Source organism: Lactuca serriola, chromosome 5 (assembly GCF_051521515.1).
Source record: "Lactuca serriola cultivar US96UC23 chromosome 5, Lser_US96UC23_V15, whole genome shotgun sequence".
In the NCBI taxonomy this organism is placed as follows: domain Eukaryota; kingdom Viridiplantae; phylum Streptophyta; class Magnoliopsida; order Asterales; family Asteraceae; genus Lactuca; species Lactuca serriola.
In genome coordinates, this window is record NC_136412.1 from 356,509,541 (window position 1) to 356,532,575 (window position 23,035).

General features: G+C 39.1%; 2 protein-coding genes across 2 annotated transcripts; one reads left to right on the forward strand and one right to left on the reverse strand.

Moving 5' to 3' along the window:
• The first annotated feature begins 1,659 nt into the window (after nucleotides 1-1,659).
• On the forward strand, nucleotides 1,660-3,421 carry LOC145055621 (protein LIFEGUARD 2-like). Its single transcript, XM_079003978.1, has 4 exons — nucleotides 1,660-2,410; nucleotides 2,490-2,603; nucleotides 2,674-2,831; nucleotides 2,931-3,421. The coding sequence occupies exons 1-4, from the start codon at nucleotides 2,155-2,157 to the stop codon at nucleotides 3,135-3,137; spliced, it is 735 nt and encodes a 244-aa protein (XP_078860104.1). The 5' UTR covers nucleotides 1,660-2,154; the 3' UTR covers nucleotides 3,138-3,421.
• Nucleotides 3,422-3,536: 115 nt separating this feature from the next.
• Nucleotides 3,537-6,241, reverse strand: LOC145055620 (VAN3-binding protein-like). Its single transcript, XM_079003977.1, has 6 exons — nucleotides 5,848-6,241; nucleotides 5,551-5,673; nucleotides 4,444-4,867; nucleotides 4,098-4,322; nucleotides 3,914-4,021; nucleotides 3,537-3,837 (listed from the first exon to the last, which is right to left on the reverse strand). Exons 1-6 carry the CDS (start codon nucleotides 6,199-6,201, stop codon nucleotides 3,629-3,631), a joined length of 1,443 nt encoding a protein of 480 aa, XP_078860103.1. The 5' UTR covers nucleotides 6,202-6,241; the 3' UTR covers nucleotides 3,537-3,628.
• Nucleotides 6,242-23,035: the final 16,794 nt, after the last annotated feature.

Here is a 23,035-nt window from a genome sequence, read left to right on the forward strand (position 1 = left end):
TCTACTGGGTTCATGAGACCAATTCTTTCAAACTGATGAATAAAAGATAAAACCTTATTTAAGTTTGCTGATTTCAGATCTAAGGCAAATTTAGGATAAACTCGAAACATAATTTTTGGTAAACTAGATTTCTTTTGGTTGCACCAAGAATACAATCTTGTCGATGATTGATTCTATCATCGATCAAGGCCATTTTTATTGGAGAATTAATTTTTTCTTGAAATTAAGATTTTATTATAATTTTTAATGCTTCGATGTGGACCATTCTAATTTTAGATCTTATTTTTGTGGGAATATCTTTTAGGTTACTATTTATCTGTGCTTTGGTTAATAGTGGTAGATAAAGAGATCTTGTAGTATCTTTTATGTCGACAAACATTTCTTTTGTACTAATGAAGTAAAATATTTCGTTTTTTCTTTTTAATATATTTAGAATATTAAATCTTGAGGGAACATTTCTGAATATATTTTCTTTCTTTATTTTAAGATCTAAGAAGATGGACTTCAGAAATAAGTTGGTCGGGTAAAATATTTGTATCAGGTCCTCTTTGTTGACAGGTTCTGGTTTTTTAATTTTTGAATTATTTTTCATTGATTCTAAAAAGTTTTAAAACACATGGTACAAGAGAAAAAAAAATAGAGAGAGAAAGATGATGAAATGAGTTAGTGAACCCACATAATAGGGATGTCAACGGGGACAAACGAGACGGTGAGTGCATCCCCCGCCCCGCCCCTAAAATTTTCCCTACCCCTGCCCCCGAAATGTCCAGACTTCTTACCCCCACCCTCGCCCCTGAATCCCCCTTGCTACCCCGCCCCGCCCCCGTTTCTCCACCCCCGATTTATTTTGGGCTATCTTTTTTTGGGCTAAAATAAATTGTTTGGGCTAAAAGAAACTATTTTTTAGATAACAAATATTTATTTATTACAAAATTTTACATGTTAAAAAAATGTTATGACATAACACATTACACTAACAACTTAAAAATATATTTTTTGTTAAATTTTGGAAGTTCAAAATCATTTTATTGTTTATTATATTTATATAATTATTATATGTAAATATATATATATATATATATATATATATATATATATATATATATATATATATATATATATATATAATTTATAAACGGGGATCTCATGGGGTTTCAGGACGGGACTACACACCCCCACCCTTGCCCCCAAAATTAAAACGAGGGTTAATCTTACCCCCATCCCTAATTTTTTTTATAAATATCCCCAAATGGGACGGAGCCTCCACGAAAACGGGATCCTGCGAGACTTTTTGACATCCCACCGCTCCTAACCCTCTCAACCACTCAAGAGGGAATGGTGAGGTACCAATGATACCTCATTTCCATTTTTACCATGACTCCATCTTCCTTAAAGATGGTGTTCACAATGAGATGATATTGTAACATCAGTTTCATGCACAAGGCATGGTGACCATAATAATGTTTTAAGATACAATTATAAGCAACTAACAAATGTTATGAAAAAGATGTAGCAGAGGGATATGGATTGGTTTTTGCCTTAATATTTATAACACGATGGCCGAGTTTGAAGGTTTATTTGTTACTCGCTAAAAAACTTTGTATATGGCCTTATGATATACCCTCAACGTAGGGCTTTATTGTACACGCTAGCAAGGACAACGACTATGAACACAACCCCATACCTTCGTTCTTCGTCATTGTCGTGGAGAGTTGTGGTCAGCGCAACATTTGAGTATTTGACCACAACGTTCTTTCTCTGTGCAAGCATTCTTCTGTCTTCTTTCTCGCATGCACACCATCCCAACACAAATGCAGTGACTCGGTGGTGTTGTGGTTCAAGTTCCGTGAGAAATACTTCGGACCCTAATTGGTAGAATGTGTTTTAAGGGCGCTCTCTTGTACACGTATAAGTTTTTTTTTTTTTTTCGGTAGATGCGTTTAACGTTGCACGTACGACACGAATTCCTCGTTTCAATCTACAAAAGTCAATCTTATAATCACATCTTGCATTTAAACACAATCTAATCCCCCATTCATTTCTTCTTCGTCAAGTCTGGAATTCATTGATTATATCATAATCCAGAACCCTAGTTTCCCCAATTTGGCTCCGTTTCGTGCTTAAACTTCCGAAGTTTTCACAGATCTGTTCAAGATGTGGGATCAACAACCGTTTCTAAAAGACGACATCGAGTCGGGATCAAGTCAGCCGCTGTACCCGATGATGTTGGAGTCACCGGAGCTACGGTGGTCGTTTATTCGTAAGATATACTCAATCGTCGCCATACAATTACTCCTCACCGCCGCCGTCGGCTCCCTCGTCGTCACGTATCATCCGATCGTCATTTTTTTCACCACCACTAACGCCGGATTAGCTTGTTACCTTCTTCTCATCATTGCTCCATTCATCAGTATGAATTTCAAACAATTTCGTATTAATTTTGCTTTAATTGTTTGAGCAGTTTCCATTTAATGATTTTTGTTGTACAGCTTTGTGCCCATTGTCGTACTATTATCAGCGCCATCCCATCAATTATCTTCTTCTTGGGATCTTCACCATCACTCTTGCTTTTGCTGTTGGTTTGACATGTTCCTTCACTAGTGGTATGTCCATGGTGAATAATTAGTTCGCGAATTTACTTTTTCAGTGTGTTAATCGAATGAATTTCTACAGGGAAAGTTATCTTGGAAGCAGTTATTTTGACTGCTGTGGTGGTGGTGAGTCTCACCGGATTCACATTCTGGGCAGCAAAGAGAGGTTACGACTTCAATTTCTTGGGGCCATTTTTGTTTGGTGCTGTTATGGTGCTTATCGTGTTTTCCTTCATTCAGGTTATTCATTCATTTAACCCCTTTTTTTACTCATTATAGATAGTGAAAATTTTCAACCTTTTTTGATTTGAAGCTTATTTGGTAATAATATTTTTGCAGATTTTCTTTCCTCTGGGGAAGATTTCAGTGATGATATACGGGGGTTTATCAGCGATCGTGTTCTGTGGTTACATTGTTTATGATACTGACAATCTAATAAAACGATACACTTACGATGAGTATATATGGGCTGCTGTGGCTCTATACCTCGATATCATCAATCTTTTCATTTCATTGCTTACCATTTTACGAGCTGCAGACACCTAGATCAATCATGGCCTTCACCATCTGTTCATACTTAAACGGTATCCATGTATTCATCTTTGAATAGATTCTTTTCTTCAAGCCTAATTGGATTGGATTATTATATTTAATTCTGTTGCTGGTAGGAAGAACAAAAAAAATAAAAAATATGTGTAGGAAGTGACTTTCATAATCCATACTGGTCATGTATGTTGTATGTAGTAACTAGTATGTAGTACTGTACCTTTTTTTTTCAGACTTTTGGTTAAGTGAAATGAAATAAAGGAAGGGTTTTGTGCTTTATGTTATATCTCATGTCATTGTTATCATGTGTTATTTTAATGTGAGAATGATGTTATTTTAAGTTCATATTTTCAAACTAAAACAAATCCAACTAAGCTTATATAACAAGAACTTGGAACATTGAAAAAGGAGCTTATAAGTTTTACTAAGCACACACATTGGTTATTACAATACAATTTACCTACACATTTGTTATTTGTTCCTCTTATATTTTATTTGTTGAACTTCCTTTCATCTATCATGGAAAGAAGTCTTGAAACACCTTGAGTCCACATATCGTATTCTCTTTGTGTCCTGCATTCAAACTCCACCAATCCACGCCCAACTGTCCTCAGCCCAAAATACCGCCGCTCCTCTCCGCCATCAAACAAATGCCTCCCTGGCCATGCCGCCATGTTCTTGACAACCTCCACCACCACATCTGCAAATAATTACAGAATCAGATAATCAGTTTCAAAACACAGATCCAAAAAACACGCTTTAGTAGAACTACTTACTTTTCTTCTTTTTGGTAATGGTAGAACCGACATGTTTGCTCTTCATCTTTAGCATCACTTGACCAGTGCGATGAATGTAAACAGACACAACTTTCCAATGAAGATCACCTGCCATTTCATTTTCAAATTTAATTAATTAAATGACTAATTTTATCAGACAAGTTGGTTGGTTGTTAGTTTTTACCATTACGAGTGCGTTTGAGTAGCTCACTCCCCCTGGCTAAGAGTTCTTGGTTACAGATCCCAAGAAAATTCTCTTCAGGGGGAAGGGGAGGCTGCTCACAGTAGACATTGTTCTTTCCTTGACTTTTGCTTTCTTTAAGACCCCCTCGCTCCACTGGTATTACTGCTGCAATATTCCATACTTCCTTCAATGCTCTCGCCTTCAACGTTGCTGCACCACGTAAAGCTACAAAAAAAACAACCAATTTTTTAATATTAAACGAAATGTATCAAAATCTACCCATTTTTAACAAAACATGTCAATATTGATCCCTTTAGATTCTGTAGTGGTAGGGTTTGAGGTTTACCGGTTGCAGCAGCAGCGGTGAGAGTTAAAATATCTCCATGGGATTTTACATTAACCGCAGAGCTGACCGCGGCAACAAGGTGTTCGCGTTCAGCTCCCATGGCCTCCGCAGCCTCGACACACTGTGCAGCAACCAAAGTTGCGGCGGAGGCCACGGCCATATTGGTCTTGGCTATGTGTTCGTCTTTTTGTAAAGACGATGCTGCTGCAGTGGCAGCAGCAATAGTAGCTACTGCTGCTGCCACTCCAGCAACTGACACAGCAGCATGGAGCTGTGCGTTGTGAGCTCGTGTCTCTTCTTTCTTTTTCTCTCTCCTTTCCTTTAACCACCTTCCTACTGTTTTTCCAGCAGGGGTGGTGCTACACCCATGTCCGCTTCGACCATTGGCAAACAAGGGTTGCAGGGTGTTGTTGGCCCGCAAAAACTGTATTTTATGAATAAAAAAATTGTGAAGTTAATGAATAATTTGACAACGACTGGAGGTTTGACGGTCAAAATAAAACCAAAAAGAAAAGCTGTTGCCCAAATACAAAAAAGAAATCTTTGTCCCCTGAAGGGATAATAAAGTTAAAGTTATAGGGCATCGAAGCTCTCACTTTTATCTTTCCCTCCAGATTTAAAAGAACAAAAAACAGATCATCACTGTTGCAATGATTTTATCTGTCTTCAATGTTACTGTTCATATTAGAAAAAGCAAAGCATACACAGGCACACCACTAACGACGTCGTCTTTTACAGAAACCTCTGAGGTAGTTTGCAAACAAAACCATCTTTATACGGCAACTTTGATTTGAAAACTCAAATAGCTAAAAGAATATAAATAAAAATATGTCCAATAAAATATATGACACGCCCTTTTTAAGTTTTAACACGTACATGGTACACTTTCGAGTTCATATTTGTAATGATGGAAGATATGTTTTCAAATTATTTGAACAGTTATAAAATTCAATTGTGTAAATATTTTTTTAACTTCCAATCCAGATAGGACAAAAATGAGATTGACGATTTATTAAAAACTAAAAAGATCAAAATTAAAGATCTCATCATGAATATATATATATTTGATATTTGTGGAAATAGAAACATGAAAGCGAAAGTGAGTACCTTAACGACGTCGTCATACTCATCGGAGGGTGATATATGTGGACTGTCGATTTCTTCCATGTGCGATGGATTAAGTGGTCCACTACTGTGTGACAGCCTCCCTGATGCTAATGGCGATATATCCTGCCCCATTCATTCAATTCGTAATTTGTTTTTTTAAATAATCATACAAAACATTAAATCCAATAACTACCATTACATCATCTGTTCACATCACATAAATAGGATCTATTTTACGAAGGGTAAATTAATGTATTAAATGTATTTCAATGTGTATGAAGAAGACACGGAACTCACCGACTGAGACATGATTCGTTCAAGCACGAGTTGCGAAGTGGCGGAGGAAGCAAACGAAAATGTGTTGCCTGAAAGCGAAGCCGCCGTCGTCATAACCACCGACTCCTCCGCTGCATCGACGCCGAAAACACCACCGTTGTTCTCCGACGTAGTATTCGAATTTGTGGTGTTTCTATTAGCGGTTATTCCGGCCTTAGGAATCAACGGAGACGGCGGAGAAATAGAATGCAGAGTTTTGGAGACTTGAAGCGGAGCATCACTCCATGATCTTGATAAAAACTCCATCGGCTTCCGTGGACTCTCCGGCAACTGAAACCCAACACCAGAATTCTGCTCCTGCCATAAACTGTCCATTTTCGTTAGTGCGAGCGAGAGTTGTGTTGTTATTATTTGTTTTTTGGACCTTACCTTATATAGACAATATTTGACTATCAGTGTTAGAGACATACAGCCCAATAGATGTTCGGGTCGGGTCGATATTTGGTAAATGGTTTGTTATTTAGTTCCGGTAAAATAATTAACGATGTGATTTCTTTCTTTTTTAAATCCATAGAGACCTACATTGTAACCTACAGTTTGGAACTACTGATAGTCGGTCAAAAACGCTATAGTGGACACAAACAACATAGTTAAATGATATAGTATATAAGGAAAAAAAAGATCAAATGTGAACAAAATCAATAGTTGGCTACCTCATGACTCATTTTCCTTTAAGTTGTGTTTGACGTACCACAACTAGTTTATTTTTTGAGTTTTTGTATAGTCACGTTGGCAACTAGACAACACCACGAATGCATGTAATGGTGCGATATAGGCGCACTTGGCACTTCGCATGACGCATCGGTCGCTGGGAGTTGAACAAGTTTTATTTTTGGCGAAGTTTGGGTCAATTTGGTTCGACCGATCTGGTTGAACGGTTGACCCGTGTTGACTTCGTGGATAAGGTGACAAAGTCTTCTATAAGGCCCAAAAAACGGTTTGCTTTGAGAGTAAGGCATTTCCCTAGAGTTTTTAGGGTCCGACTTATGAGGGCCTTCTAGGGTTTCGATACCTATAAATACAGCTCCTTAGGAGCCGTATTCCACACAAATTTCGAAGCTCTCATCCTCTCTTGGCGATTTCTTCCATCCTTCTGAGTATTCACTTTGCGTATATCGTTTTCCAGTGCTGTTCGAAAACTAATAAGTCTGCATTTATCCTAAGGTTTTACTCTGTTGCTTACAACTAATAGAAGCGAAGTAAAAACCTTTAAGGACAGGAGTCCAATCCATGCAGTTCTCTAAGATCAAGATCAGCTGTCAACATGTAGGTTTTACCTTTCTATCTCGTGTTTACTTTCGTCCAATAAAAGGACACTCTTCTTCTACCTTTCTTATAATCAGATCTAATCTAGAAAGATTGATAGACGAAACTTGGTAATCAAAATAATAATAATTGGATTTATTATTTGCAACTAGTCGACATATAATTCTCAATATTATTTGTCCACTTCCTTGTGTGTCTATTGGTTTTGGTTTTTAACAAGCCAAACCCCACTCTATCAACCTCAAACCCAAAGCTAAACCCCACCCTTTCACTCTCAACCACAAAACCAAAGCCTCGATAAGTCAGACGACAAAATTGTATGGGAAACTCAACTCCCCCCTTTTATGCCGTAAAGGAAAACAACAAGTGCAAGAAAAGACAAAGCAGAAGCCTCAAGAATGGATTCCCTAAGAAGATCTAGTGTTAATACAATCTTAGGTAGAAATTTCGGAGGATTCATGTGACACCCCTAAACCGGAACGGTGGAAATGTTCGGGGGCGGAAGACGTCATGTACAATATCATAACAATTGCATCATAGTAAAACAAGCAACAACAACCATTATATTTAAAATATAGTTAATACATGTGTGTTCTGAGTATTTTTATAAGACACCAAAAATGTATAGCAAAATAAAAGCAGAGTCTTGAATAAGCTCCGCCTTCTCAAAAACCTGGGTGAGTGTACGTGTCTACTGGTTCCCTGAGAATACAAGTTATGTTGAAAAGAGAGTATCAACATTTAAGTTAGTGAGTTCATAAGCATTTAGTATTTGATGTTTGTATTTATTCCATGAAAATGATAGCGTGTTCCCCAGAAAATCCCATATTTTCTCTATTTTAAATGAAAAGCAGTCTTAGGCCTTAAGACCGATATATTTTGTATGTTATTGTACTCTGAAATAGTATTAGTGTATGTTTTCCTATAAATGTATGTTTTCTTTCGTAGAAATATTGTACTGCACGTGTATGAACTCTATAGTGTAATAGTTATTGAAAGTAATGATAGGTAGTCCTATTACTTAAAATAAAACCACTAAAGTAATGCTTGTTTTTTAAACCGAATTGTTTAGTTAATGCTTAATGTGAATGAGATTATAACCATACTAAATTAACTAGTATACTACACGACGTTCTTCAGGAGTTGAAAAAGTTATGACATTTGTCACCCGTAGACCTGCCGGTCCCAAGTGTAGCTAACAACCAAGGTGCGGGATTGTCAGTCCCGTGTAGATCTATACACAAACTCACACTCTCCTTCCAGAAGACTCTGGTTATAATACATGACTTAGCAAGAACATTACTATGTACCCTGAAGTAGTATCTCACATTCTAGTATTAACTCGTTTACATACAGTGTGTATCTGTTTTCTTGTTCTGGTAAATGAATAATGTACTTGTAATGAAAAGTAGTTTATACTTATGTATTGCTTCATGTATTGTATTATTGAACTAGATAAAAGTGTGAATGGATCTCAAAACTATACCTATTATAGTTTCCAAGTGTTTTGTTTGTACTTAAATGATTGACAATGTTAAAAAGTTTAATACTCATATATATACTTAGCATGTATACTTAAGGTTTAACTAACAATCGGACATGTGATCCTACCTTAAGCCCACAACCAAACAAGGAACAGGAGTCAAGGCAAGAGCAATAGTCATAAGTCTGTTAAATCTTAATTATATATATATACATATATATATATATATATATATATATATATATATATATATGTAGAGAGAGAGAGGTTCAAATGAGAACCAAAAAAGATTAAGAACCCTAAGAACTAGCATTTTAAACTTATAATTATTATATTTTATCATTAATATTTCTTATTAATAAAAAATGTATGATGGTAAATAAATACAAAAGTTAGCCCACTTTAATAAACATAAAAGAGAAATGGCATCATAGTAAATATTGTGAAATCAAAACCTATTTTTTTAAACACATAATATTTGATTCAAAATCACATCTGGATCTGATATCTCTCATATCATCTGGAAGCTCATCTATTCTAGCCATCATCGAGAGCTAGATTTCCGACGACTAGCATCATCGTCGACGACTGGCTCCACCGCTTCCTCTGACGACTTCTGACATCTTCGTCTCCCCTCTCCCCTATCGCTACCCTCCCGCTAGCAAAAACACAAATATGATGAAAACAATATTGAACCGTCATATCTATCACTTTCATCACCGCCAGCACCATCGACGTCGGCTTATTACAGCTTCCTGTGCCATCACAATCAAACCTCACTCAATCGTCGACCACTGGATGGATGTTCTCAGACCATTTTCTCCGGTAAATTGAAAACACCAGTTATAGATTTGATATTATGACTACAAAAGGAAGATGTTGGTCAGACATTTATTGAGACCGAGAGGAAATCTATTTCAGATTTCGATCGCTAATTAGATTCCGGTAAGCATGTCTAACGAATCTGATTAAGAAAGTAGAGAGAGTGAAAAGTAAATCTAGATCTATGGTTGTTTATATAATCTCTATTGAAGGTCAAGGAATAACAAGAGAAAGGCTTTGAAGGAGATACATCTGGTGGTGTTTTTCGATGGAGTAATTCCGATTGTAATTTTCACCTCCAAAAAAAAAGCTTGGTAAGAGCTTCTCCAATGACGTTATGAAGGATGCTAACAAATTGAAAGGTATATCTAAGTTAATCAATTTTTCCTTTGTTTGAATCTCATTTATTTCAATTATTTGGATCGACAATTGTTCCACAGTTTTCTTATTGGTTGCTGCAACATAACTCATTTATATTTATTGAATCTTGTTAGGTCCAGTATTGTGTTGCGTCTATTGGGCTCGTTAGCTAGTCCATTGTTTATCTCCGTTATGAGCCTGTCCATCCGTGAGTTTTGTAGGGTTTATTATAAATAGATGCTTGCATGCATCCTAGAACGTAATGATTAGAAACGATTAGATAAGTATTTTCAAGCATATTCATCGTTCTTGTTTTGTAACCCTAGAATCCTCTACAGCGGAAGTTCTTAGTCGAGCTCTGCTGAGGATTGAGTAATTGAATCATTCTACTCATTGTGATCCATACTTGTGTTTTATTTCACTGCTTTTTGTGTTCTTTATTTACCTGTTACAAAGATCTAATCAATCAAAAGAGTTTTTATAACTCATCAATTGGTATCAGAGCAGGAGGCTGTGTAATTGATACACATCTTTTCTGTGAAAGAGTTTACGATTAGGGTTATTCCGCATTAACTGATATTTATTGAGCCGTCATTCCATAATTGACGTAACTCAGCATTTATTTGTTTTGCCCTAATATTACGTATTACAAGTCTGATCTTTTCAAACAGGTTAAACGATCAAGCATGGACGAGTCTCAATCTAATTCTATCAACATCTCAAACAACATTGGTTCAACGACGAAGATTCCTATTCTTTACACCCAAGATTATGAAGTCTGGGCGCATCATTTTGAAGATTATGTCATCGGATCTGAAGATAAGATATCTTATTTGGGAAGCAATCGTGTCTGGACCATTCGCTCACTCAGGAACATCAAAGATCATCAAAACTCAGAAAGAATATAATGATCTGTTAAAAGATGTAAAAGACGTCGCTCAAGACGAAAAGGAAAAGTTTCAGTGCAATATCAAAGCATTGAGACTAATCCGATTCGCTCTTCAATCTGATACATTCAGGTTAGTGAGTTCATGCAGTACCGCTAAAGAAATCTGGGATAGGTTGCGAGAGCTTTATTCCACAGATGAAGATTTGGAACATTCCATTCAGACGTTGCTTTTATCTTAGTTCGGTGAATTTAAGCAGAATACCGATGAAACTGTTACTCAGACGTTCGATCGCTTCAATCATCTTCTTAGCAAGATGATCAAACATGATATAGAAAGGAAGCTGATTGAACAGAAGGTTACCTTTTTGAATGGCCTAAGATCAGAGTGGAGAGCTGTCGTGTCCACAGTCAAAGCTCATGAGCAGTTCATATCTTATTCGCTGGCAAAGCTGGTGGGAATCTTGAAATCTCAAGGAAAGATTGTCATGTAAGAGAAGAATGTTGTTTCAAGCTTGGGGTCCTTAGCCCTCCTGTCTAAAAGCAAAAATGTGGTAGAAGATGAAGATCTGAACCTAGAAGACTATGATCTTACTTCTGAAGATTATGCAATGATGGTGTCTAATCTAAAGAGGTTCATCAAGAAAAGGTTCCCTACCAATAAGAACCGAAATTGGAAGGGAAGCTATAGTTCTGAAAAGGTTAGGGAGGAGCCAAAGAAAGAAGAACCAAAGAAAGAGGCGAAGGCTGAAGGAGATTCTGGCATCAACTGCTACTACTGTGGAGGAAAGAACCATTATGCCAAAGACTGCGTTCTAAAGAAAATGGCAGAAAAGGATGAGGAGAAAGATGAAGATGCTATGTTGATGAAAAAGCTGGAAAAGATCAAGAGGAAGAAAGCTGCTACTAACCCTTCTATGAATGCTCTTATTGTACAGGGTTCGGCAGAGGATGACGAGTTCGGTGGCGTGCATGTGTGGTCAACCGACTCAGAGGACGATGAAGTCAGGAAGCCATCTCATGGAAAGGCATATGTTGCGAGAGGTGATGAAAGCAGTGGGAAATGTTTGATGGTGACTGATGTATCTCACATGAGGGGATACAATACAGACGGTGGGAATGAGGACACCAAGGAGCGAGAGGACTTATGCTTCACAGCAAAACCTCTCAGTGTGCAGATCAATGAGCTTGATGAATTGATAAAGAAGGTACAATCTCTTTTTATTTCATTTAAAGTCCCACAGAAATCATATGAAAGAGAATTAAATAGCTTAAATTCAAGAATCTCAAATTTGGATAGTTGTTTAACTCAAACACGGATCACCAATTCTAACCTAACTGACCAAATAAGCAGGGTGTCATCCAAGAGTGAGGAACGAAGGATGTGGATAGAGCTGAAGGAGTCAGAGCTGATTAAGTCTAAGGATGAAAACATTTATTTACAAAGAGACAATTTAAAACTTTTGAAACAGATAAATGTTTTTTGTTTAATTGCTAAACGTCTTTATGCTAACATCACTCAACTGCATCTAAACTGTGAAATAGGGCAGAAAATTCATCGTATGATTTTACCCTTCCTTGAGTTTAAGGAGGATGAAATCGATGCTGAGGCATATAACTGCGAAAGTGTTGTTTCGTCTGATGATGTAAATCCCACTTACATGTATGGTCTGGACAAAATAGAATCTTTCATAAAGTCCAAAGACCATAAGGACATGCTGAAAAACCTTTTGGATGAAAATGATAAGCTGAAACTAAGGACCGAAACCATACAAAAATTTGACTCATTGAATGCCAACTTGAGCTCAGAAAATAAAATTGATGAAAACGCGTCTGAGCTCAATGAGGATGATGATATGAGCGTAATTTCTGTAGAGGATGAAGTCGACTGTTCTGAGTTTTTCAAGAGCGAACCCGAAAACCACAAAAATCTTATTTCTGAAAATTCTGTGGAGTTTGCTCGATTGTCCCAAAATAAGTCCCCGATTCTAGAAGAAAAGGTTGTTGTGTACCAAAAGGTGAGAACAACACCAAATCAGGTATATAAGGTCACAGGAGTAACCGAACATCAAACAGCCGAACTCACTGCCATAGTGAACGAAGATAATGCAGATGGCTGTGATGAGTTTTTCTGGTCTGCTCCTATAGATAACGCCGACGAAACTGTTGGTCTGTTAGAGCGGACATCCTGGAAAACCAAAGGTAGATATGTGCCACCGCCACTAAACAAGCCTGACAACTTCGATGTGCCAAGCACTAGTGGTACAAAAGAAGTTCCCGTAGAAGAAGTCACTTCCACAAGCGAAACATCATCAATGAAAAGTGAACCGGCTGACAAGAAGCAGAAGCAAAAGGCTAACATTCACAAATAGCCAAAACATGTGAAGGATCAAAAGCAGCAAAGGAATCTGAGATACAAAAAGAATCTCTCAGAGCGAAAGCAGTTTTGGCGATCTCAAAACGTCCATTTCTCTTATCATAACAAAAATTCAAAGTCAGAGAAAAGTGATGTCAGGCCGCAAGAGGGCAACAACAACCGAAAGGACAAGTTCGGTTCAGAGAGCACCAGCAACCGAAAGCATAGGTTCGGTTCCGAAAGCAAAAGCTACCAAAGTTCAAGGTTCGGTCCCTCTAATGATGAAAAACAAAAGGGTCACTTAGAACCTCTCGTCAGGAAACATTCTCAGTCAAAATTCTCTCATTCTAATACTTCTCATTCTAAACCTAATTCTGTTCCTGCTCAAAATTCAAATTCTTCAAAGGATTTGAAAGGAAAATCGAAGGTTTCCACAGTCAGTAATGACCGAAAGCAGTCCAAGGCCCAAACACCAAAACCTGAAATCAAAACGACTGTAACTAATCCTAACAAAATCAAAGTATACACCATTAAGAAGAAAGATGAAACAACATTAATAAAAAGAACATATCTTGTTAATGTTTCTCTTACTATTCCTGTTCCTGTGAAAGGCTTACGTGGACCCAAGAAACTTTGGGTTCCTAAATCTGCTTAATTTTTGCAGGTTATTAGTGACGAGTAGTTCGACGAAAAATGGTATCTTGACAGTGGCTGCTCACGTCACATGACAGGAAGGAAGAGCTAAGGGAATTTCGATCTCTTCAAAATGGTGGGAATGTCAAGTTCGGGAACAACTCATATGGAACGATAAAGGGATATGGGATGATAACCAATGGAGATTTCACTATAAGAAAGGTAGCGTACGTTGAAGGGCTACAACATAACCTCATCAGTGTATCTCAGCTTGTTGGAGGTACCGGTCTTAAAGTTTCATTTGACGATGAGGGTTCGGAAATCATAGAGAAGAAAACAAAACGGGTGATTCTCAAATCAGAACGCAAAGGCGAAATGTTTCCTCTCAATCTCAAACCTATCAAAGGAAATCCAGCTATCTGTCTGCTATCCAAAGCTCATTCTGATGAAAGCTGGTTGTGGCACCGAAGGCTCTCCCATCTCAACTTCAAGGATATCAACAAGCTTGTCACTGGAGGTCATGTTCGGGGTCTTCCATTGCTCAAGTTTGATCGAGAACATTTGTGTGCTGCATGTGAAATGGGGAAGCAGAGTCGTCAAAGTCACCCATCCATTATAAACACTAAAGTTGTCGAACCACTTGAGTTACTTCACATTGACTTATGTGGTCCATCATCTATCGAAAGCATTGGCGGTAGCAAGTATATTTTTGTTATTGTTGATGACTTTTCACGTTTTACATGGGTGTTCTTTCTGAAGCACAAATCTGAGGCCACTCTCAAGCTAAAGATGTTTATTAAGCAGGTTGAAGTGCAACTGAGAAAAGTCGTTCGCAACATCAGGAGCGACAATGGACTGGAGTTCAAAAACAAAGAATTTGAAGACTTTTTGGCAGAAAAAGGAACCAGTCACAACTTCTCAGCCCCCTACACCCCTCAACAGAACGGTATTGTCGAAAGACGAAACCGGTCCTTGTGTGAGGCGGCCCGAACGATGCTAAGTTTCGCTTCTCTACCCTTATATTTCTAGGCTGATGCTGTTGCTGCAGCATGTTTTACGCAGAACAGGTCCTATCTCAACAAGCGTTTTTCTCTTACTCCTTATGAGATCATCAACAACAGGAAGCCAAACGTTAATTTCTTCCATGTATTCGGCTCACGATGTTTCCTCTTCAACTCTAAAGAAAATCGTAACAAGTTCGACGTTAAAGCTGATGAAGGAATTTTTCTGGGATACTCACTCACTTCAAAAGCGTACCGGGTTTTAAATAAGCGTTCGAGGAAGATCGAAGAAACGTATTATGTGACTTTCGACGACAGCTACGTGAAAAAGCTAAAGGCCACCGAAGAAGCAATTGGAGAGATCTTCACTCAAACAGGTCAAGTCACTGCCTCGATTGCTAATTTGTTTGAACAGTTTGTAGAACTATTCGATGAACCAGAGAAAGCTACTCTCTCGGAAGCCAAGGCAGCAGACAACAAAGTCGACCATTTGAAGCAAATCGTCGAAGATGCCGCCAAACGAATGGGTGAAGGAGAACATGTTCCAAACGAACCTCCAAAGCATGGTGCTTCAGTTGAGGGGGAGAATCCATCTTCTTCAAAACAACCGAGCTCACAAATTGAGGGGGAGATTTCCATTCCAATTCCACCCGAGAGCTCAATACCACCCGAACGCTCAACACCACCCGAAAGTCCTGTAGCACCAGAAAGTCCAGCTACACCTGAAAGCTCATCAGTCGAGGGGGAGAATGCCGATGTGTTTTACGACGATGATAGCCAATCTGAATTAGAAGAAATGGTGAATGCTGAATTGGATCCATCCTATGATCCAAATTACCCTCCTCTTGTTAAGTGGACCAGAGATCATCATATTTCACAAGTAGTGGGTAATGTATCTGAAAAGGTCCTGACCCGATCTCAACTGAAGGCAAAGCAAACTTCTCTATTCTCCAAAGTAGAGTTCTGTATGTACAATTCTTTCGTCTCAAAAGTTGAACCAAAGACAATTAATATTGCTCTTGATCACTCTGACTGGGTTCAAGCTATGCAAGACGAACTCAACGAGTTCGAAAGAAACAAGGTTTGGCACCTCATTCCAACTCCTAAAGACGCCTCGGTTGTTGGTCTCAAATGGGTATTCAGAAATAAAATGGACAAGGAAGGCAATGTGATTCGAAACAAAGCTCGTCTCATGGTGAAAGGATACTGCCAGTAGGAAGGAATTAACTATGAGGAAACTTTTGCTCCGGTAGCGAGGCTGGAATCTGTTCGAATATTTCTGGCCTATGCTGCACATAAGAACTTTGAGGTCTACCAAATGGACGTGAAATGCGCCTTTCTGAATGGAGAACTTGAAGAATCCGTTTATGTGGAGCAACCTCCTGGGTTTGTCAATGAAAAGTACCCCAATCACTGCTATATTCTGGACAAAGCGGTTTATGGTCTGAAACAAGCACCTAGGGCATGGTATGAAACGCTAACCAAGTTTTTAAAGATGTCAAACTTCAAACAAGGATTGGTTGACCCAACCTTCTTTCATAAGAAGGAACGTACCCACCTTATGATTGTTCAAATCTATGTCGATGATATCATCTTTGGCTCAACGAATCCTAGCTTAACAGCTGAATTTAGAAAGCTGATGGAGACTAAATTTGAAATGAGCTCAATGGGTCCGATTAACTTTTTCCTTGGTTTAAATATTAGACAGGGACCCGAAGGAATCTTTATCAACCAGGAAGCTTACACCAAGACTCTTCTTGCTAAATTTGGCATGATGGGAGACTCAAAAGTTAAAGTTCTAGTGGCATTCGGCACTAAGCTTACATCATCCTTGGAGAAACCGGCAGTCGATATTACGTTATATCGTCAGATGATTGGTTCTTTAATGTACCTTACTGCTAGCAGGCCTGATATAATGTTTTCTGTTTGTTACTGTGCTAGATTTCAGGCAAATCCTCGTAAACCCCATATGCTTGCAGTGAAGAACATACTCAGGTATCTGAAACGAACCACTTCTCTCGGTTTATGGTATCCATCAAACTCAGGTTTCTTCGTTCAAGCCTACTCAGATGCAGACCTTGGAGGTTGTGGTTTAGACAGGAAAAGCACCACTGGAGGCTGCCAATTCCTTGACGGGAAGTTGGTTAGCTGGCAATCAAAGAAACAGACATATGTATCTCTGTCTACAGCCGAAGCAAAGTACATCGCAACTGCCTCCTATACATCTCAAGTGATTTGGATCCAAAGCCAGCTCTGGGACTATGGGCTCAATATGAAAAAGATCCCACTATATTGTGACTCAGAAAGTGAAATTAGGATCTGTCATAATCCAGTGCAACATTCCAAGACCAAGCATATAGCACTGAGGTATCACTTCATAAAGGATCATGTGGAAAATGGGAACGTCGAAATTCACTTTGTTCGAACCACTGATCAACTGGCCGACATCTTCACCAAAGCTCTTCCTGAAGCTTCTTTCAACAAAATTCTACAAGGGCTAGGAATGATGGAATCGGAGTCAGTACCAAAGATTACTTCTCAAGATCAAAAGTTGGAAGCGAAATAGACCGAACGTTCGGGTTCGGGTCTCATGTATGCCGAAATAAACCAAACGCTCGGGTTCGGTCGTATCATCTGCTCTTCGCTTATCACTCAAAGGTAGTTTCTTTGGTTGTAAATTTGTTGTATTATTTTCTCGAATTCATTTATCTTATTATCAAAGTTCTTTTCTTTTTCAAACTTATTTTTTTTTGCACCCGAAATAGACCGAACGCTCGGGTTCGGTTCCAATTTTTTTAAGTTATTTTTTAAATCAAAAATTCCAAAAATTTTTTTTACTCTTTTTCTTGTTTTCTTTTCGTTACTTCAAAAACTCCAAAAATATTTATTTATTTATTTTTTTATTTTTATTTTATATTTTTTTGTTTTATCTTTTTGTATGTCTATTTGTGGGGAAATCATTTCAATAGTTAAGTGTCCCTAGAAGCATGCTACTGTATGTGTCCAAAGCCTCACCTGATTCTGAATAATAGCCTTACTGACTTGGTACAAACAAACCTTGTCTTCCCAATTAGGCTTTCATATTTATTCTAATCATGAGCTACCTAACTCTCTTCTTACCTGAGATAAGAGTTTTCTGCTTGGTCCCTATTTTAACAGCAGAGGTACTTTGGTTTCTTTACACCATCTACACTACTTTTCTTCATCTTATTCACTTCACAAACGTAACCCTTGAGACTCTCAGAAATTACCACTGAGGTTTATGGTTACACAATTTATGTGTTCATGATCTTAGCCTCGTGTCACTACGTGCTAAGTGAAACCCACAATTCAATTCCTACTATGCATTGACGGTGAACAATAAATTTGCTCTAGCTTTCACTAATGAATTGACGGACTTATCCATGGGGATACAAAGTAAAATCTCTAATTTCCTTTTGAGTGATTTCTATGAAATTGTTACAACCAATAACATTTCTTCCCTTGGAATCCCGTTTTTTTTTTTGAGATTTTACATACATTATTTTACCTTGCCACTTAAATTATCTCCAACCTACTTGTTCAACAGACTACACTGGTCTCACAAGTACTTCGTTCGATTTCTATCTTATATCAAGATCAGGAATTCTGAGTTGAAGCGAAAGCCACCCAAATAAGCCTAATTAAAAGAAGCCTTTCAACACTTCTTAATAAGTGTCTGATCGTTATTCAACGGGAAACCACAACACACACTTTAAGGTCTCTCTTGACTTTGAAGGAAGAGATTCGTGCCCAGGATCCATTGTTTCGTGTCTTTATTGACATCACATAATCCCTCAAATGTGTTGCTTTATTTCTTTTTCTTTTACACACTAAGCACGAAAATCTTTTTGATTTTCCAAAATTTTGATTTCCTTAGTTACAAGGCATTTTAATGGGATTGGCAGTTATAAACGGGTTGTGGTTAATATTAATCCACGTGGGTAATTTTGCTTTAAAGATGTCGTTAAAAAGATAAGATGATAAAATGCTGACTCAGGCGGGAGTCAAATCAATTTGATTTCAAACGGCACTAGAACGCCAGGCGTGCGAATTGGAAACGTTTCATCTAAAAATGGCGCTTGATGGGAAGGCGTGTAAATCGGTACTGACACTCTCTCTTATGCGTAATCATCGGCAATACCAACTGTCACGCGTCAATCGCCTCCGAAAAACTCTTCGTATTTCACTCGAAGATTTGGGAAAGATTCTTCTCTCTCCTCTACCCACAGTATAAAAGCTAACGTAAACCTTTGTTTACCTCTTTACTGCACCCATATTTCCAGAGAGCAAGAAAACCCTCAAACACTCTACTGTTCATCATCTCTCCCATCTTCTTCACAACAATGGCGGATTCTTCATCAGTTCACGCTACTTCACACATCTTGCCGATTCGTCCCCAGCAGAGTTTGGTTATTGATATTACTCCTCATGTGTACGACGTTTTCATGTTCCCGATTATCGAGTGTCTCAAGTACTCGCTGATTGCTCCTGCTCTTACCAAGGTTGAAGCAGTTCCTATGGAGTTCTTATCTCAGATCTTCGCCACTACTCATTACGACAAGGCAGTCGACAGGATTTTCTTCGACGTGCTCGATCACAAGGCGTCGATCTCCAAACAATATTTCTGCTCGATTTTGGGGTTTGAACCTGATTCAACTAGGGTTAACCCTGAATCAATTCCGGTGGGTCACCTATTTTCAATGTTCTACAACATGGGGTACACCGAGGTGCTGACTACGGTCACGAAATTCAAGAAATCGTGCCTGCCTCCTCAGTGGAATGGGTTATTTACATTACTGTTCAAGGGGCTGTCTGAACGCATTGTTGGATCGGACGGGGCCAGTCGTCTTTTTCTCTCGATTCTGTACGGGGTCTACAACGGAATCAATATGGACTACGGATCGGTCCTTTGGCAACAACTTATTCAGAATCTCTCTTCAACTTCTCGGCACTCTGATATTTCATACGCCCGTTTCTGGACTCTTGTTACTAAGTGGGTGATGGACAAGCACAACATCCCCATTGTTGTTGGTTCTCCAATGTCTTTGATTGGTACTTTCCATACCACGAAGATCATTGTCTCCGATGCCTCGAAATTTCCCTTCAATGGTTCAATCCCTGAATCGATGTACGGCGATGTTCCTGCTGAGAGCCGGATTATAAACACATACAAGGAGTTCCGACGCTCTGGTCTGAGAGAGCTTACTCCTGAGATGCTCAAGTCAATTCACGATGCTGACAAGCCTGCCCCAAGAGGAAAGAAGACTGATAAGGGCAAACAGGTTGCAAAGGGAGCGAAAGGCCCATCTCCCAAGAAGAGAAAAACCACCAAGGCTGTCCAATCCCCTCCGATGAAGAAGCGAAAAACCCAACCTAGGCGAAAAATGATCATCGCTTCGTCCTCAAGAGAATCTGAGGAAGAGGGTTCTGATTCTGACGGATCTCCTCGTGGTAACACTCCACCACGCTCGCCTACACCAGAGATTCACATTTCCATTTCTCCAATTTCTTCTCCACTAGTTACTATTCCTATTTCTATTCCCCCTATAACCTCCACAGCTCAAATACCATCCACCTCCATCCCAATACCCCCACCCATCTTTACAAAAGCAACAACAACAACTGCAGAAGTAAGAACCAACGTATCTGATACGGGGGTTCATACTGACGCACCTAAATCCACCTCAGCACCCGAACCCACACCAACCACCGAACATACCACCCAAACTGAACCTACCTTCACTACCGAGCCTCCAGCTTCAACACCACCATCATCTCCTGCTCATGCAGCTGAGAGTGAAGAACCATTCCTCGGCGGAGAGGACATAACCTTTGATTCGGTCTACTATAGTCTGTTTCAAGTTCAGAGTGACGATGATGACGATGCTCCTATCACAAAGAAGCATCTCAAAGAGCTTCACGATAAAATCGATTCGCTCATCGCCTCATATTCTACATCCCAGTCCGCCATCTCTGAATTTGCCATACAGAAAATTGTTGATGCTTTTTCCAAAGCTCATCAAGTTTCTCTTGATTCCGCCACTGCAGCCATTGATGCCTCCACCAAAGCCTGTGAGGCAGCGACCGAAAAAGTTGATAAACTATTTACTGATGCTTCTTCTTTATTGCAATCATTACAGGAAACTATTGCAGCCACCAAAACAACGCTGGAACCAATTGTCAACCAGTTGGCTACATCAGTTGCATCAGAGCTGAAGTCGTTCGCTTCTCTTCGTCAAACTCTTTCTGACGACAACTCAGCCTTCAAAACAACCATTGAGGAGCGCCTCTCCAAACTTCAAGAAGACTTAGCTGCTGAGAACTACCTCATGGATGCTCTTGCAAGGAAGACTACCGCTCTTAAGGTCAAGAGTATTCAACTCTCCAACTTTCAACGGGACATTGAGTCTCTTCGATCTGAAAGAGAGATAATTTCTTCGTGTGTTTCGGATGTCCACGCATCCATTTCCAACATCTTGGAAGCACATGACCCGATCCTCAACTACTCTGTGAGGCGTGACCTTGCGGAAAAACTTGCTCCTGCCCTCTCTCTCCTGAGCAAGATTGAAGGGCTCCTTGATTTCGTGTCCATTCCGAAACAAGGGGGAGAAAAAGAGAATGTGTCTCAACCGCCTCCTACTTCAATAGCAACTCACACAACCGAACCTCCTCTAGTAGGCCAAGCCTCAGGTTCTGGTGTGAAAGACAAGGGCAAGAAAATTGCTGAGGAGAGCGACGATGATGATAAGGAGACAATTGCCGACCTTTTAAAGAGACATGGTCGAGATAAAGATGCAGACATCAGTGCTCGTGTAGCTAGAGAGGCCGAAGAAGCTGAAAGAAGACAAAAAGAAGCTCACGACCTTCTCGAGAGTAGGAAAACTCTTTTTCCTCCTTGGACTCTTGAGAAGCTACTGAAAGAAGCTATCGAAACACCCAGCATCTTGTGGCTAGAACCGGTGATCTCTTTAGATCGTTCTAACACTGTTGATTCTCAGTTCGACATGTCACTAACCCGAAAGGCGTTTGTATTCCATGCCTTTGACAACGTTGCTGAGTTCCCTCATCCTCATCCAAAGGTTGATCGGGACTTAGTCGATTTCTATCTGAGGGCCGCTCAACCACAATACCAAACATGGAGCGCTCAGAAGATTATCAATGTTCGGGTTCTGAAGCCGTACAGGGAAGGAAACTTCACCAACGTTCGGTTTAAGGTGCTAAGGGGATCTGCTAAGACCGAACATGCCCTCTCGCTTGCTGATCTTCCCAACTTGAATCCACACGACTGGATCATCTTGCACAACATCCTTCTTACAAACGAATCTGAATATGGTCCAATCACCGACCACTTCAAGAGGATGCTTGTCTGCTATATAATGGAAGTCGCAAAGATGGATCAGGAGGTAGCGAACATATTCAAGAAAAAGCCTACCATATCTCCTATTGGCTCAGCAAGTGACCTAAACATGATGCAGATGGGAAAGATAGACCCGAAGAGAAACTCTGTTATGTTTACCAGAGGTGAAGGCTAGAAATGTCTTTTCGCTTTGGCAAACAAACATCTCTATACCACTGCATGTCTGGAACATGTCTTAGGGATTATCCATCAGTGCAAGCAGAACACATCGGATGATAAAAAGTACTTTGATGACATGATTCAATGGTACATTCGCTTCAGACAGACTATCTTTGCGCTTATCTCGCGTCTGTTTGATACAACCAAGAAAGTTCCTGCTGCTGGTCCAAGCAAGAAGAAATGATAGTCTCGCTCCAAATTGATGCAAAGGGGGAGATTGTTAGGTCCAGTATTGTGTTGCGTCTATTGGGCTCGTTAGCTAGTCCATTGTTTATCTCCGGTATGGGCCTGTCCATCCGTGAGTTTTGTAGGGTTTATTATAAATAGATGCTTGCATGCATCCTAGAACGTAATGATTAGAAACGATTAGATAAGTATTTTCAAGCATATTCATCGTTCTTGTTTTGTAACCCTAGAATCCTCTACAGTGGAAGTTCTTAGTCAAGCTCTGCTGAGGATTGAGTAATTGAATCATTCGACTCATTGCGATCCATACTTGTGTTTTATTTCACTGCTTTTTGTGTTCTTTATTTACCTGTTACAAAGATCTAATTGATCAAAAGAGTTTTTATAACTCATCAAATCTATTTAGTAAGATATGCTTCTTTACATTTATTGAGTTCACGTATTTACTATTTACATATTGGAGGAGATAGTTATGCTTGTTAATAGAAATTGTTTTTAGGTTTTTGATAAACTATTAGAATTATAGGCAAATAAATAGCCTAGAAGTATTAGTACTTGA

Excerpts from the sequence above, each read along its gene's own strand:
- LOC145055621 (XM_079003978.1), top strand. The coding sequence starts at position 2,155 with ATGTGGGATCAACAACCGTTTCTAAAAGACGACATCGAGTCGGGATCA. Across the intron at positions 2,411-2,489 it reads CATCATTGCTCCATTCATCA|CTTTGTGCCCATTGTCGTAC; the intron begins GTATGAATTTCA and ends TTTGTTGTACAG. Across the intron at positions 2,832-2,930 it reads TCGTGTTTTCCTTCATTCAG|ATTTTCTTTCCTCTGGGGAA; the intron begins GTTATTCATTCA and ends ATATTTTTGCAG.
- LOC145055620 (XM_079003977.1), bottom strand. The coding sequence starts at position 6,201 with ATGGACAGTTTATGGCAGGAGCAGAATTCTGGTGTTGGGTTTCAGTTG. Across the intron at positions 4,022-4,097 it reads ACTCAAACGCACTCGTAATG|GTGATCTTCATTGGAAAGTT; the intron begins GTAAAAACTAAC and ends ATGAAATGGCAG. Across the intron at positions 3,838-3,913 it reads CATTACCAAAAAGAAGAAAA|ATGTGGTGGTGGAGGTTGTC; the intron begins GTAAGTAGTTCT and ends AATTATTTGCAG.